Source organism: Emydura macquarii, unplaced genomic scaffold, assembly GCF_026122565.2.
Source record: "Emydura macquarii macquarii isolate MOO-44397 ecotype Brisbane River unplaced genomic scaffold, CSIRO-AGI_Emac_v2 contig_581, whole genome shotgun sequence".
NCBI lineage: Eukaryota > Metazoa > Chordata > Testudines > Chelidae > Emydura > Emydura macquarii.
The window spans coordinates 154733-167193 of NW_027130718.1; the positions used below are offsets into that span (position 1 = coordinate 154733).

General features: G+C 50.5%; 1 protein-coding gene across 1 annotated transcript in view; it reads left to right on the forward strand.

Annotated features, from left to right (window-relative positions):
* The window catches only part of LOC137147937 (EVI5-like protein), a gene marked incomplete at its 3' end in the record, with an annotated part of 50566 nt that extends 38672 nt beyond the window's left edge, over positions 1 to 11894 (forward strand). Inside the window, exons 14-15 of the mRNA XM_067540358.1 lie at positions 5395 to 5523; positions 11754 to 11894. Coding sequence (XP_067396459.1) covers positions 5395 to 5523; positions 11754 to 11894 — 270 coding nt within the window. The remainder of the gene's footprint in view (positions 1 to 5394; positions 5524 to 11753) is intronic.
* Positions 11895 to 12461: the final 567 nt, after the last annotated feature.

Below are 12461 nucleotides of genomic sequence, written 5' to 3' on the forward strand. Positions count from 1 at the left end.
ACTGATAATTAAACAAAGACAGTATTATCTGACAATGAGTTGAACTGATTGCTTCTGGTAACCATATGCAGTGTGTGTAAAACTTGTCTCTGTCACCAACAGTAGTTGGTCCAATAAAAGATACTACCTCACCCACCTTGTCTCGTTGAGATTTTAGAACTATTAGATCTCATCCTCTCACATCTAGTTTTTATTCATTGACTGGAAGAGGAAAATAAGTTTTCCTCTTTTTTCCCACTCCGAATTAGTTACTTAACTTTGAATGAACTAGTCATTGAACTGAACTAGTTGAATAAACTGAAGTCAAGAAAATATTCTCTTTGCACCTGCAGAAGAGGCTGCTGCTGTGAAAAACTCAATTTAGCACTTCAACAAACGCTGGTTGCAGGTGCTGAGCCAGTGTCTTCCACCAGTTCAGTGGTTGACTTTCTTTAAAACTTCAGCAGCCAACACGTATTGCTTAATATTAAATGTTTTATTTAATTTAAACTATTTTAAGAGATTATAGTAAGTTTAGGCCTTAACATACATTGCCATAACTTCACATATAATTTTAAATAGGTTCATTTTTAAAAGGAAGAATATGTATTGTACATTAAAAATATCCAATTTATATTTAACACATCCATTGGTTTTGATATTTTTTTTTTTTTTAAATCATTGATGGTGCCTCTGCTGGCTCCACATTGGCCACTGTTGTCTATAGCTCATTGCAAGAACCGGGGGAGGTGAGTTTGTGGACTGCAGCCGAAGCACTGGGATGAAGTGATGTAACAAAGGTGACTTTGCTGTTCTGCATCAGTGGATCAGCTTGCTGCACCCGTGTTACTCACACTGAATCCAAACCGGAGCCAAAATTCCAATCTTGCCCTAACAAACAGCTGGAATGTGCCCTTCAAGCAAGGAACCCCCTTTCTGGGGCAGAGCTTGCTACAACACAGTTAATATCCATACTGTGAAAATAACTAGAGAGGAAGGACGGCCTTGTGGTTAAGGCCCTGGATTCCATTCTCAGCTTTGCCACTGACTCCCCCCAGGCCTGGTCTATACTTACAGGGAAATTCGGCAGCAGTAGCTTGCATAACTTACGTCGACTTCCTAAATCCTCTTCTGCGTGCAGTCTCCCCTGCACTGCGCCGATGGGAACTGCGTACCTGTCGACGTAGCGCTACCTCTTTTGAGGAAATGGTTTAATTAAATCAACTTTCGGATAGATTGAGCGGGTCTTTCTGCTGCTCAGTTGATCCGTGTAATTCGATCTGACAGTGTCGAATTTGCCGCCATCAGTGAAGATATACCCATAACTCCCAGTGTGAGCTTGGACAAGTCCCTGCATGTCTCTGGGTCCCAGTTCCCCCCTCCTTTGTCTGTTCGGACTGTGAGCTCTTTGGGGCATGGAGAGTGTCTCTGTGCAGCAGCGGGGCCCTGATCTCAACTGAGATTTCTAATTGTTGCTGCCATAATTTGGGACCTGTACTCTTGACGGCTGTGGGCATTAGAGTTGCCAGGAAGTGAGGTCTGAATCACTAAATGGAAGTTAGGAAGATGAAAGCAAAAGCAAAGCAAAAGCTAAGTATATGTGTGGGAGGGGCGGTTGGTGCCTGTGATTATCTCTCTCTCTCTGACACATACACACACACACTCCCATGTTAAGATTACCATGTGTACAATGAGAGCCCAATCTCTTTGCCACCTGTTGCCTGTCTTTGATAGAAGCTTTTTGATGGGCCGGGTTTCTTCTGAATCTCACAGGTGTCCTTGCATTGCATGTAGAAAAAACGGCCAAGCAGTGGGTTGAGTTTTTGGTTTTGGTTTTTTGTTTTTTGTTGGGTTTTTTTGGAGGGGGGGGAGGACGACTTTGAATCCTCCCTCCCCCTTTGTGCAACTGAAATCTCTGATATTTTTACCCTATCAAAAAATGCAGAGTTCTCACCAAATGGAGAGCGCAAACAAACAGTGCTTAAAACAATGCTCAGCAGCTCTTCTTCCGAAAGAGCCCCGGGGAAAGCCCTCAAGAAGGGTGAAAGGAGGGAACGCAGGGCCCTGTGCTTACAGGGAAAACAATAGTGCCTAGAAAATAGACCTGCCTATGGTGGATGGGCAGAAAATAGGAAGGTAGACGTTAGCCTGCTTCATGGATTCTTCCAGTTCATCCGAAATGGGTTCTTTGTGGGAAGGAAGGATTAGTCTTCTGGTTAGAGCACAGGACTGGGGTCAGGACTCCTGGATTCTGTTCCTGATTCTGGGAGGGGAGTGAGGACTAGTGGGTTAGCAGGGGAGCTGGGAGCCAGGCTTCTTGAGTTTTTGTTCCTGGTTTTGTCACTGACTGTGTGACCTCGAGCAAATCTCAACCAATCCCTCTGCCTCAGTTTTCACAACTGCAAATACAGAAAACAATTCTTTACCCAACAGGAGCATTGTGATACTAAGTTCATTAATGTCTGTAAAACATGTTGGGATGTTCAAGTGGAGACAGGCGGAGTGTTTGCTATTAAATACGGAGAGTGTTGAAGCACAGGGTTACGCTAGAAATGTCTCTTCCGTTCCATGTGCAGCTGACTCATTCCAGAGATACAGCCCTACAGAGGAGCAGTCTGATGGAAGCCATAGACTCCAGGGTAGAGAATTGAGAGGGGTAACTGGTAGCCTCTGGGCATAAACCAAAGGTGCCAATTCATATGGGATTGTCCCATCTGAGAAGCCTGTTGCAAATGGGCTGAGTGAAACGAGGGAGCCCTCTCCCACCTGACTCCAGTGCTGCAGAAAGCTCGTCTCCTTTGGGACGGCTCCAGGGACATCCCAGGCTGCTAAGCCCCATGTCAGCAAGGCACCAGGATGTCCTGGGGAAGAATCCTACACCAGCTGAGGGGAAAATGAAAAGCTGTGACCCATATGGCCTTTCCCATCTTTAATACGCCAGTCCTGGGAGAATTCACAGCTTACATTGGTTCTGAGTTCAGCTGCTGAGAAGACAGGGCTTTGCCACACCGGGTCAGAACACTGATCAGAACGTTGGTCCATCTACTGTGGCTACACAAGGCATCAGAGCAGTCGCTCCTCTGGACCATTGGCGGTGTCAGCCTTGCCTGGCAGTTCTCTTTGAGATCCTTGGGGGGAGTGGAAGTGGGGAGCTGGGTCTCTGGCGACTGAAAGAACTGGAGAACCACAGCTTCATAGAAAGCGGAACCCCCTCCCCCCCATCTCCTGCCTCTTTCCTCCTTAATGCACCTGGTCAATTCCACAGTGCTGCAGATGGGTGGCGGTGGGAGATTCCTTCCTGAGCCTGTACCGGCAATCAGTGTGTGAGATCTGATAGACCCCGTCATCTCCGCTCACCTGGCACCAAGCAGCCATAAAACTCTCCAGCCTGCCTTTAAACCAGCCGTGGTATCAGACTCAGTGACCTCCATGCCACTGGCTGGCAACACGCAGAATCATCAGAGAGTTCAGAGACAGACAAGCCTTCTTTGCAGCTCATCTAGTCTATCCACCCCACAGAGGCCAGGGCAGGGACTGAGATCCCCACAGCATGTTCCCCATGGCAGGGACGGTGCCCTCCTCCCCCCAGCAGTGTATTCCTCTCCTGTGGGGTGGTCTCATTCCAGCTGCACTCACTCAGCATAGGGGGGATCTGGTTGGGGAGGGTTCTTGCTTCACTGATGGGAAATGATGGTTCTGCCATGCAGTCTGGGTGCTGGGAAGGGTTGGCTTGGATCTGGGTTAGGGTTTGTGGCCAAATGGAGGCCAGGGCTAGACCTCAGCTGGTGTAAATTGCCACTGACTCTGATACAGCTTCCCACCATTGACCCCAGTGGATCGATGCAGGTTTATGCACCAGTTGGGATCTGGCCCCTAAAATCCCAAGTCAAGGGTTCTGAGATCTCACTGCCTGCTGGCACAAGGATCTCCTACGTAGAACCAGAAATTAGTCCTCTTTTGGCTTTGGATCCAACCTAAAACCACATCTACAGAAGGGTGGTGTTGCATGCGAGGCCTCCAATACATAGCGCCCCAAAATTCCAAAGTTGTTGGGTTCAGGATTACATCTGATTGCGAGGAGGGGTCTCCATTCCTCCCCACAAGGGCTGGGTTGGATTCTGTTTAATTCTTCCCCAGAAAACAAGCTGGTGTTATCTGATGAACTGTCAACAGCTGCGATAGCATAGACGGTTACAGTGGGTAGGATCTGTGCCAGCCTCCCCTGGCCGTCCCCCGGCGGAGGTTGCTGTGGTTGAGGCATGCTCTGGAGAGTAGCACTCTGCTCAGATTGGGTGGGGTGAGGAGAGAGATTGAGGAGCCAGCTGGATCCCGCTACAGGGAGAGCCTGCAGCAGCCAGCAACGGTATCCTCACCCAGCTACCCTTCTGGGGGCCCCCAAATGTCACACAAGCAGCCTCAGGGCCTCCTTGGAGTGTGCCTAGTCCCCATCAAAACTGTGGCCACTGGAGTAAAGGTTCAGGGTAAGATCTAAAGCAGCCACAACAGTCAGATGATGGGTGTCTAACCCCGTCAGCATAGTGTAGGGAGTTGGGTCCATTTGCTCCCCAAGTCAGCAGGCCTGACAAGGCTGCAGTCACCTGGCTATTGGGAATCCCCCCGTCCCAGCTGCCTGAGCGTCCTGCTGAGAGGCCCCCAGAAGTTGAGTCCTGGACAGTTTGATTCAATGTGAGGACTTACGGGGAAATCTCAGAGCATGCTGCTAGGAGGCGCGGCGCTAGCCTTCACCGAGACTTTTGGATGAGACACAAGACCAAGGCCTCGAAGGCTGATGGACATTAAAGATCTCCTGGCCCGTTCTGCAAAGGTGGGAGTGTTAACCCTGGTGCCCAGCCAGACTAATGTTTCATTCATCTTTTACAACCTTCAGTTGGAGCGCTGCTGTACAGCTGTTACACAGTGCCACATCCCACCCCAGAACTGCTGCATTGCAGTGATGGGCACGGAGTCGCTTCAAAGGGCACGTCTGTAGGAAGAGAAACTCCAGACCTGGGGAGCGGGTCGGGGGTGCCTCCCAGAGTGGCGGGGAAGGTGAGCAGATCTGTCTGGTCATGGGGGCAGCTGAACATTGGGCAGGGCCCCAAAAGTGCAGAGCTGCTTCTGTCTGTAATCTTGCAGCCTCCCTCCTTCCCCCCCATCTACCCATCAACACACTTGAGCTGTGCCCTGCAGGGGTGCGAGGGGAGTTCCTTCCAGCGGCCTCTCTCATTGTCCAGCATTGAATATGGGGTGCATTGCGGGTATACATTGTCTCCCCCTAGAGGCTGGCCCCTGCAACGAGAACAGCCTTGCTCACGCTAGAGGAGTTGTTCACTTGGTAGAAGCCTGTGGTTTCGGTGCTAAAGGTTCCCTCCCTGGTTAACAAGACCTGATCTGGGTTTTTTTGCTTCCTGACAGGGAAACCCCCGGTTCACGGAAGAGTTTGTGAATCACCTGGAGACAGAGCTGGAGCAGTCGCGCCTGAGGGAGACAGAGACACTGGGTGCGCTGAAGGAGATGCAGGACAAAGTGCTGGACATGGAAAAGGTGTGTGTGGGGAGGGTGAAATCCCTGCTCCAGCATCGTTTAAACATGCCTGCAGTGGGAGTGAAGTGGGGAGCAGCCTATGCCCCTATGATTTCCCATGAGTCTGTTACTTTTATAACATGGGGTGTCAAAGGGAGGCCTTGACGGCTTCTGGGTCATCAAAGATTCCGTGTTGCTCTCCATAAAAGTGGGACGTTAGCCCAGCCCGCCTGGTCCAGTGCCATAGAAGGGTTCTGCCTACTTCTGCCTGTAGTTTCAGCTGGAGGCAGGATTTTTCTTCATTGTCCATCCTCATCTGATGTGTCATTAAACAGCTGCTGTATTCCCCTGAGAAGTGGCTGTATTTAAGTGGGGACTTAAGTGAACCCTGTGTGGTTTGCAGAGTTGTATTGGGGTCATGCAGGATGAAAGGCATAAGGGATTAGATTCTCAGCTGGTGTAAATCAGCATAGTGCCATTGACTTCAATGGAGCTATGACAACTGACACCAGTTGGGGATCTGGCCTGAGATACTCACTATGATGCTGCTGATCCATGGTATGTGGATTTAGGCAGGTGAAGTGCATGCCTGATATTTAATTGTAGCTCACAATCCTAAGCATAGGAAGTCCTGAGCTAGACTCAGGGGCAGGGTTGCCAACCATCTGTACATTTACAGACAGTTAGTAAAAAAATGTACAGTTTTAATACTGTCAGTAAATCCGTAAATAAATGAAAATGTCTGCAAAATTGGGTAGAAATAAAACATTGTATTTTGACATTGATGGTCATCATTCAGGATCACTTCTTGTATCATAAAACTACACTGATCATGACTTTATCAATGTCCTGTTTTCTATTCTTGCACACACCCAAAGAACCTGATTGATCATTTAACTGCAGCTAAAACAATTGCGTAATTCCAAATTCTTGTGTACAGAATACCGTGAGCGAGTACACACTTTTGTGATGTTATTGTATTGTTTATGGTATTTTTAGTGATGCCAGTAAAAAGTTTGGGTCAGTAAAAAAAAATCAGCTTCAGATCTTCATGTCAGTAAAAACTAAAATGCAAGGTTGGCACCCCTGACTCAGCCGAAAATGAACTGATAGCTGCTGCTGTGCGTAGAATAGTGATTGAAGTGGGGGAGCTTCAAGCACTCGCATGGGAGATGAAGATAAGCTGTATTCACCAAATGCCTTTCTGCCTGAAGGACCCCCCAGACTTAGCTTAGTGTGCAGAGACCACACCTGCCCCACCGAAATGCAGTCACTTTTGAGGGTGGAGCATTGGTTCAATGGCACAAAGGAACACTAAGGGAGAGTCAAGGACAGGAAGTGAAGAAGAATCCCAATCAGGGCCTGTGCAGCATCTGGTAAAATGGGGTCCTGATCTCAGCAGGGCTCTGTGTAGCTCCCAGCCTCCCTGGGCACAGTACCCGGTGGTACCACACTGGGGCACTGCTTTAGTACTAAGCCGCACTTTGCCCTTCCTGCAGCACCCTGGATTTTCCTGGGTGGTTTCCCGTCCAAGTGCAAAGTTGGGCTGATGCTGCTTAGCTTTTGAGGTGTGACCTGCTGACAGCACAAGGGATCTGACTGCAGCTGATCCTGCATGCTCTTTATGACTCTTACTTTATGTGCCTCACTCAGGCCACAGGTATTTTTAGTGTATCTCCTGTTGAATCCATTACACTAGCAGTGAGAGGCAGTGTGAGCCCATGCTTAGGAGGTGTCGGGGACCTGGGTCCTTTTCTCAGCTTTGCCACTGACTGGTTGTGGGCAAATCACTTCCCCTCTCTGTTTCCCCTCAGGCCCTGCATGTCTTTTTTCTGTTTAGATTGTAATCTCATTGGGGCAGGGACTGTCTCTCACTTTGTTCTTTGCAGTGCTTGGCACAATGGGGTCCCTGATCTTGGTGGGGTCTGTGCAGCGCCCAGCACAATGAGAGCTCTGAACTTGGACAAGGCTTCCGGATGCTGCTATAATATAAATTAATAACACGTGGCTGTTTTTGCTCAGGCTGAATCTTCTGCTGAGAACAGGGTTGTATCACACACACGCCCTCCAGGTCTGTTTAGGGATATTATTAAGAAGGCTTCCTACCCTACACAGTATCCACCTGGACCCATTGTGTCCCCTTGGAGGCTGAATGCCGACAGGATCTCATGCAGCCAAGATTTGCTGCCCACGTTTCCTTTTCTCTGCCCGTTCAGCAATAAGTGATTGTACATTTGATTTATTTTTTCCTTTGCGGTCGCTACTGGGATTAGATTTGAAAACCTCTGAAGATAGTTATCGGAGCATGATTAAAAATAAAAGCAGCTAGATAACTCCCCTCTCTCCCCCTCCATAAGAGGCCTTGGCTTGTAACCATTTCCTTCCTGCATGGTTGTAAGTAGCATTTCAGCATGCTTTTGTGCTTTGCAAAAACAGACCAGGTCTGTCAGGAAAGCCCAGTAATGGGAAAGTCTACATGTATAATTTCAGAGTTGGGTAGCAATCCCATGCAGCAGGAGAGGGGCAGCTTAGAGGGTGCGCAGGGTTCTAGTGGAACAATCATGTAGCAGACCTGAACCAAAACGAACAGATTTAATTCCTCCAGTGGGAGATTGGTGCTATCACAAAGCCCACCTGTCAGCTCAGAAGAAGGGCCAAGGGACCACTGGTTACACTGTGGTCTGCTCACTGTGTTGGGGCCAAGCCTGGCCCAGTTGCACATGGGGTAAACATGGTAGAATGTGTGCTCCCCAGCTGTTTGCTGGTACCGTTCTGAGCCGGGTGAGAGCAAGGACTGTAGGAGGGAAGGAGTTAACTATCCAAGGCTTCTGGTTCCGGTCTGGGCTTGTCTCCTCCAATGGGCTCACTGGAGTGAGAGAGAAGCTGGTTGTACTAGGGCTGGCATGATCAGGCTGGTAGTGTTCTGCCAGCTGTATTGTCCAAACTCAGGTCCCAGTCTCCCCAGTCCAGTGGGGTCTGTAATCACTGCAGCTTTCTGACCCCCTGCCACACCCTGCCATGTTCTTGAATGCATTCAGGCCTCCTTTGCTGGGAAGGGGAAAAGGCAGGGGTGGCCTCCTCAGCGCACACTTAGTAAAGTGAAGCAACCCCAGCTAAGTAGGTTCAGTCCAGTCCTGTACATGAATGGGAGACTTCCCACATTGGATGCTGGTGGGGCTGAATGCCACAGGGACACACAAGAGAGTGCCAAGGTTCCCCTCCTCCACACTGCAGGACCATCCATCAAGGCATCTCCTGGGCCCTAATCTTTGTTATATCCGAGCACCTCCCAGTTACCTAGTGGAGTCATCCTCCCAGCATGGCAGGGAAGGATCATCATCCCAATTTGCCTGAGGTCACTCAGGGAAAATTGGGAATTGGACTTTCTATCATTATTATTATTTATTAGGGGTAGTATGGTAGCACCTGTGGCCCAGTCATGGCCCAGGACTACATTGTGCCAGGTGCTGTACAAACACAGAACAAAAAGACTGCCCCTTCCTCAAAGACTGAGGTCTATTAAGTCTCTGTCTAGAACCTTGATTGTAGGACCATCCTTCCTCTCTGCCTTGTAGCCTTGCTGTGAGCCAGCCAGAGACTGGACCTGAACAAATCCCTCATTTTCTAAGTCCTCCAGACATTGGGGGTGCTTGAAGTGTGATCACAAGCCTGGATCTAAATGCTGCAAAGGTTCTCTGTCCTTATAGCAGGCTGACCTGAACGCCAGATCCCAATCCTCCCACTTTTGAAGGTGGTCTGTCCAGATCTGAATTTCTATACCTTAAATCTAGCGTCTATCTTCTCTAGCTCAGGCTGAGCTGATGCTGAGGAGCCTCATCTGAGCTGATCAGAGCCTTAAGAATCAGGTCCTCCCACCCTTTTAACACCCCGACAGGCCCCAAACCAGCCCTTCCTGCTGCAGCTCACACAGCTGCAACCACACTGGATCGGCGCGTGAGAAAGCTCATGGGGGCTTGAGAGCTTGAAGGGTGACTCAAGGTCTCACCCTCCACCAAGCACATCAGTGTGAAAGCCCCTGACTCGGGCATGGGGTAAGGAAAGAGGGAGCTCTGCGTGTGGGTGTGTATGTGACACCACCGCTGGGTCCCATTTTTGTCCTACGAACAAGACGTGCACGTGGTTTATTTGACTAACGGATGTTGCAGTCTTAACAGACGGATGTGTAATTGCTCCATTGTAAGTGAGGTCACCACTTGCCCCCTCTCCCATTACACACACATGTCTGTCCTCTCTCCCAATAGTCCCATGAAGCAGAGGGAGAAAAAGGTGCTGCTGCTTCCACTTGGAACTAACCTCTTAGCACACAGTTGGTGGCAGGGTGGTATTTTCTCATTGTTGATTTATATTATGATTTGACCTACAGGCTGCAATCAGGGCCCCATTGTGTCAGGCACTGTACACACTCAACACTGAGATGTACAGCACCTTGTACAATGGGGTGCTACTCCATGCCTGGGGCCCCTAGGTGCTACCGTAATACACCTAATTAATAATACCTGTCCCTGCCCATAAGAGGTTGCAGTCTAAAGTATAAGACAAGGGATGATAGGTAAATACAGTAGGACAAGGGGGTGACACTTGAGGTAGTTATGATCAGCAGCATGAGGAGAGATCAGTGTGAGCCATGGAGCAGCTAGGAGTATTGAGTCAATTCACCCAGGCAGACGAAGGGGACGACTGTGATTGCCTCCTAATATGATCTGAACCCCAGGGTTCACGGTGAGTGCAGGGCCCTGGCCACAGCACCAGTTCAGGAGAGATGAACTCACAGTCCCCAAACTTTACCCTGGCTCCCCCCCTCCTACCTCCCCTGCAGCTGCCTACATGTGATTTCTGCTTCATCAGAGGTGAGATAACACCTCATCGGATTGCTTGCCTTTCCTGCTGAGCATGGGCGTGGAGTCTGAAACCAGAAAGCCGCTGGAAGCCTCCCATGGCCGGCTGCTGCCTATGCGGGGTGTGTGAATCACTCAGCAGTCACAGAGCTCCCTCGGTGGCTTTGTCTGCATGGTGGCCGGAGCCTCAGTTGCTGTAAATAGACACAGCTCTACTGACTCCAATGGAGCAGCACCAGTTTACACCAGCCAGGGATCTGGTCCTGGGATTTCAGCCACTGGTGCAAACTCAGCATACAGATCGTTTGCACCAGCACAGCTCACTCTGGTGTGAAGCCAAGAAGAGCTGCGCTAGTTCAAACCATGTCTGCCCTTGTGATCTGCGCTGCAGCTACTCGAGGGCTGAAATCTCAGCGTAGATGTGGCCTCAGCTCACTGCTGCAAAGCGTGCTATAGAAAGGCCAGTCTGCTGGCCACCCTTTCCAGCCGTGTCTGAGGGCTGAGGAGAGTTCAGAGAGGCGCTGCTCGGGCTGTGCTAACTCCCAGCCGCTTTTCTTCTCGCGCTGTGGGTTTGCAGAGCAGCACGGCCCTGCTGCAGTTGTTACAGTCAAGAAGTGGGTGTTAATGTGAGCCCCGTCTTACCACCCAGGCTGGATTGTCCTTTCACAGTAGTGTGGTTGTATGGACTCCAGGGGCGTTCTTCCACTGTGAGCTGAGAGCCAGTCCCCATGGCTCTGCCCCTGCTCAGATCTGCCCACTTTGTGCTGCTCCAGACAAATCCCAGGAGCCAACATCTCCAGAGGAGCCAGCCAGTGCCTGTCCTATCTCCTGAACCATCAGCCAGTGGGTTGGCTTCTCTAGAACAGCCACCATGTCATGGACTCCGCTTCCAGCATGGTCAGTGTCCAAACATAGCTCTTTCTAGATGGGACTGGGTTGTGTCCCCACCCCATGCCAGGGCAAGGCTGTGCCCATTAGGCCATGCTGCTGTCCCTTTCCGTCAGGAGATCCCACCAGTGGGAAGCTTGGAGCCACGTGGGATCTCCTTTGCTTACAGCAGGGGTGGGAGTGGGGCCAGCTGAATACAGGAGGGTGGGGGTGGTCTTGGGGTCTCAGGGAGCTGCTGGCAGGACAATGCTGGGGAGCACACAGAGCAACATGCCACTCCGCACCCCAGCAGCATCACAAAAGGCCCAGGGGGCCTGAAGCAATCTGACTCTAGCCCCAAATTGTTTCTCTGAGTGCAGGGCCATGGCACACACCCGCCCTTGGGGGCATGCTCAGTGCCCACAGAGCCTGAATGCGGAAGGGTGGGCAGCACAGTGTTATGGTCAGAGCGGAGACGCATGTGCTGCTGGGGTCCCTGTCTGACTCCCTCTGCCCCTCTCCCTGCAGAAGAACAGCTCGCTGCCCGACGAGAACAATGTGGCCCGTTTGCAGGAGGAGCTGAAGGCTCTGAAGGTCCGCGAGGCAGAGGCGCTGACCTCGCTCAAGGAGCTGCAGCTGCAGGTGAAGGAGCTCAATGACAGCTGGCAGGTAAGGCCCCCTCCTCATCAGCTCCACTCCACCAGGCCAGCTACCCATGACCCCGCCCTCGGCGCATGGGCAGAGACCCCCGTGATTCATCCAGTGTCAGAAGCGTTAGCGATCATCTCCTGTAACAGCCTTGGGATATGTTAAGGGCTGTTACAAAGGGGATGATGATCAATTGTTCTCCATGTCCACTGAAGGCAGGACAAGCAGTTCCGGGTTTAATCTGCAGCATGGGAGATTTAGATTCGATATTATGAAAAACTGTCTAACTCTCAGGGGAGTTAAACTCTGGAATAGGCTTCCAAAGGAGGCTGTGGAATCCTTGTCATTGGAGGTTTTAAGAACAGGTTGGACAAACACCTGTCAGGGATGAGCTAGGCTAGGTTTACCTGGTCCTGCCCCAGCACAGGGGCTGAACTAGAAGACAACACCTCTTCCAGCCCTACAGGTCTATGACTCTGTGATCCTCAGATCTGCCTCATTGGGGCTTTTGCTGGTTGAATCAGTTCAGAACTGGCCTGAATCTCAGCCTGGACCAGAACTGTGATAGAGGAGTGGTCGTTGTGTGTC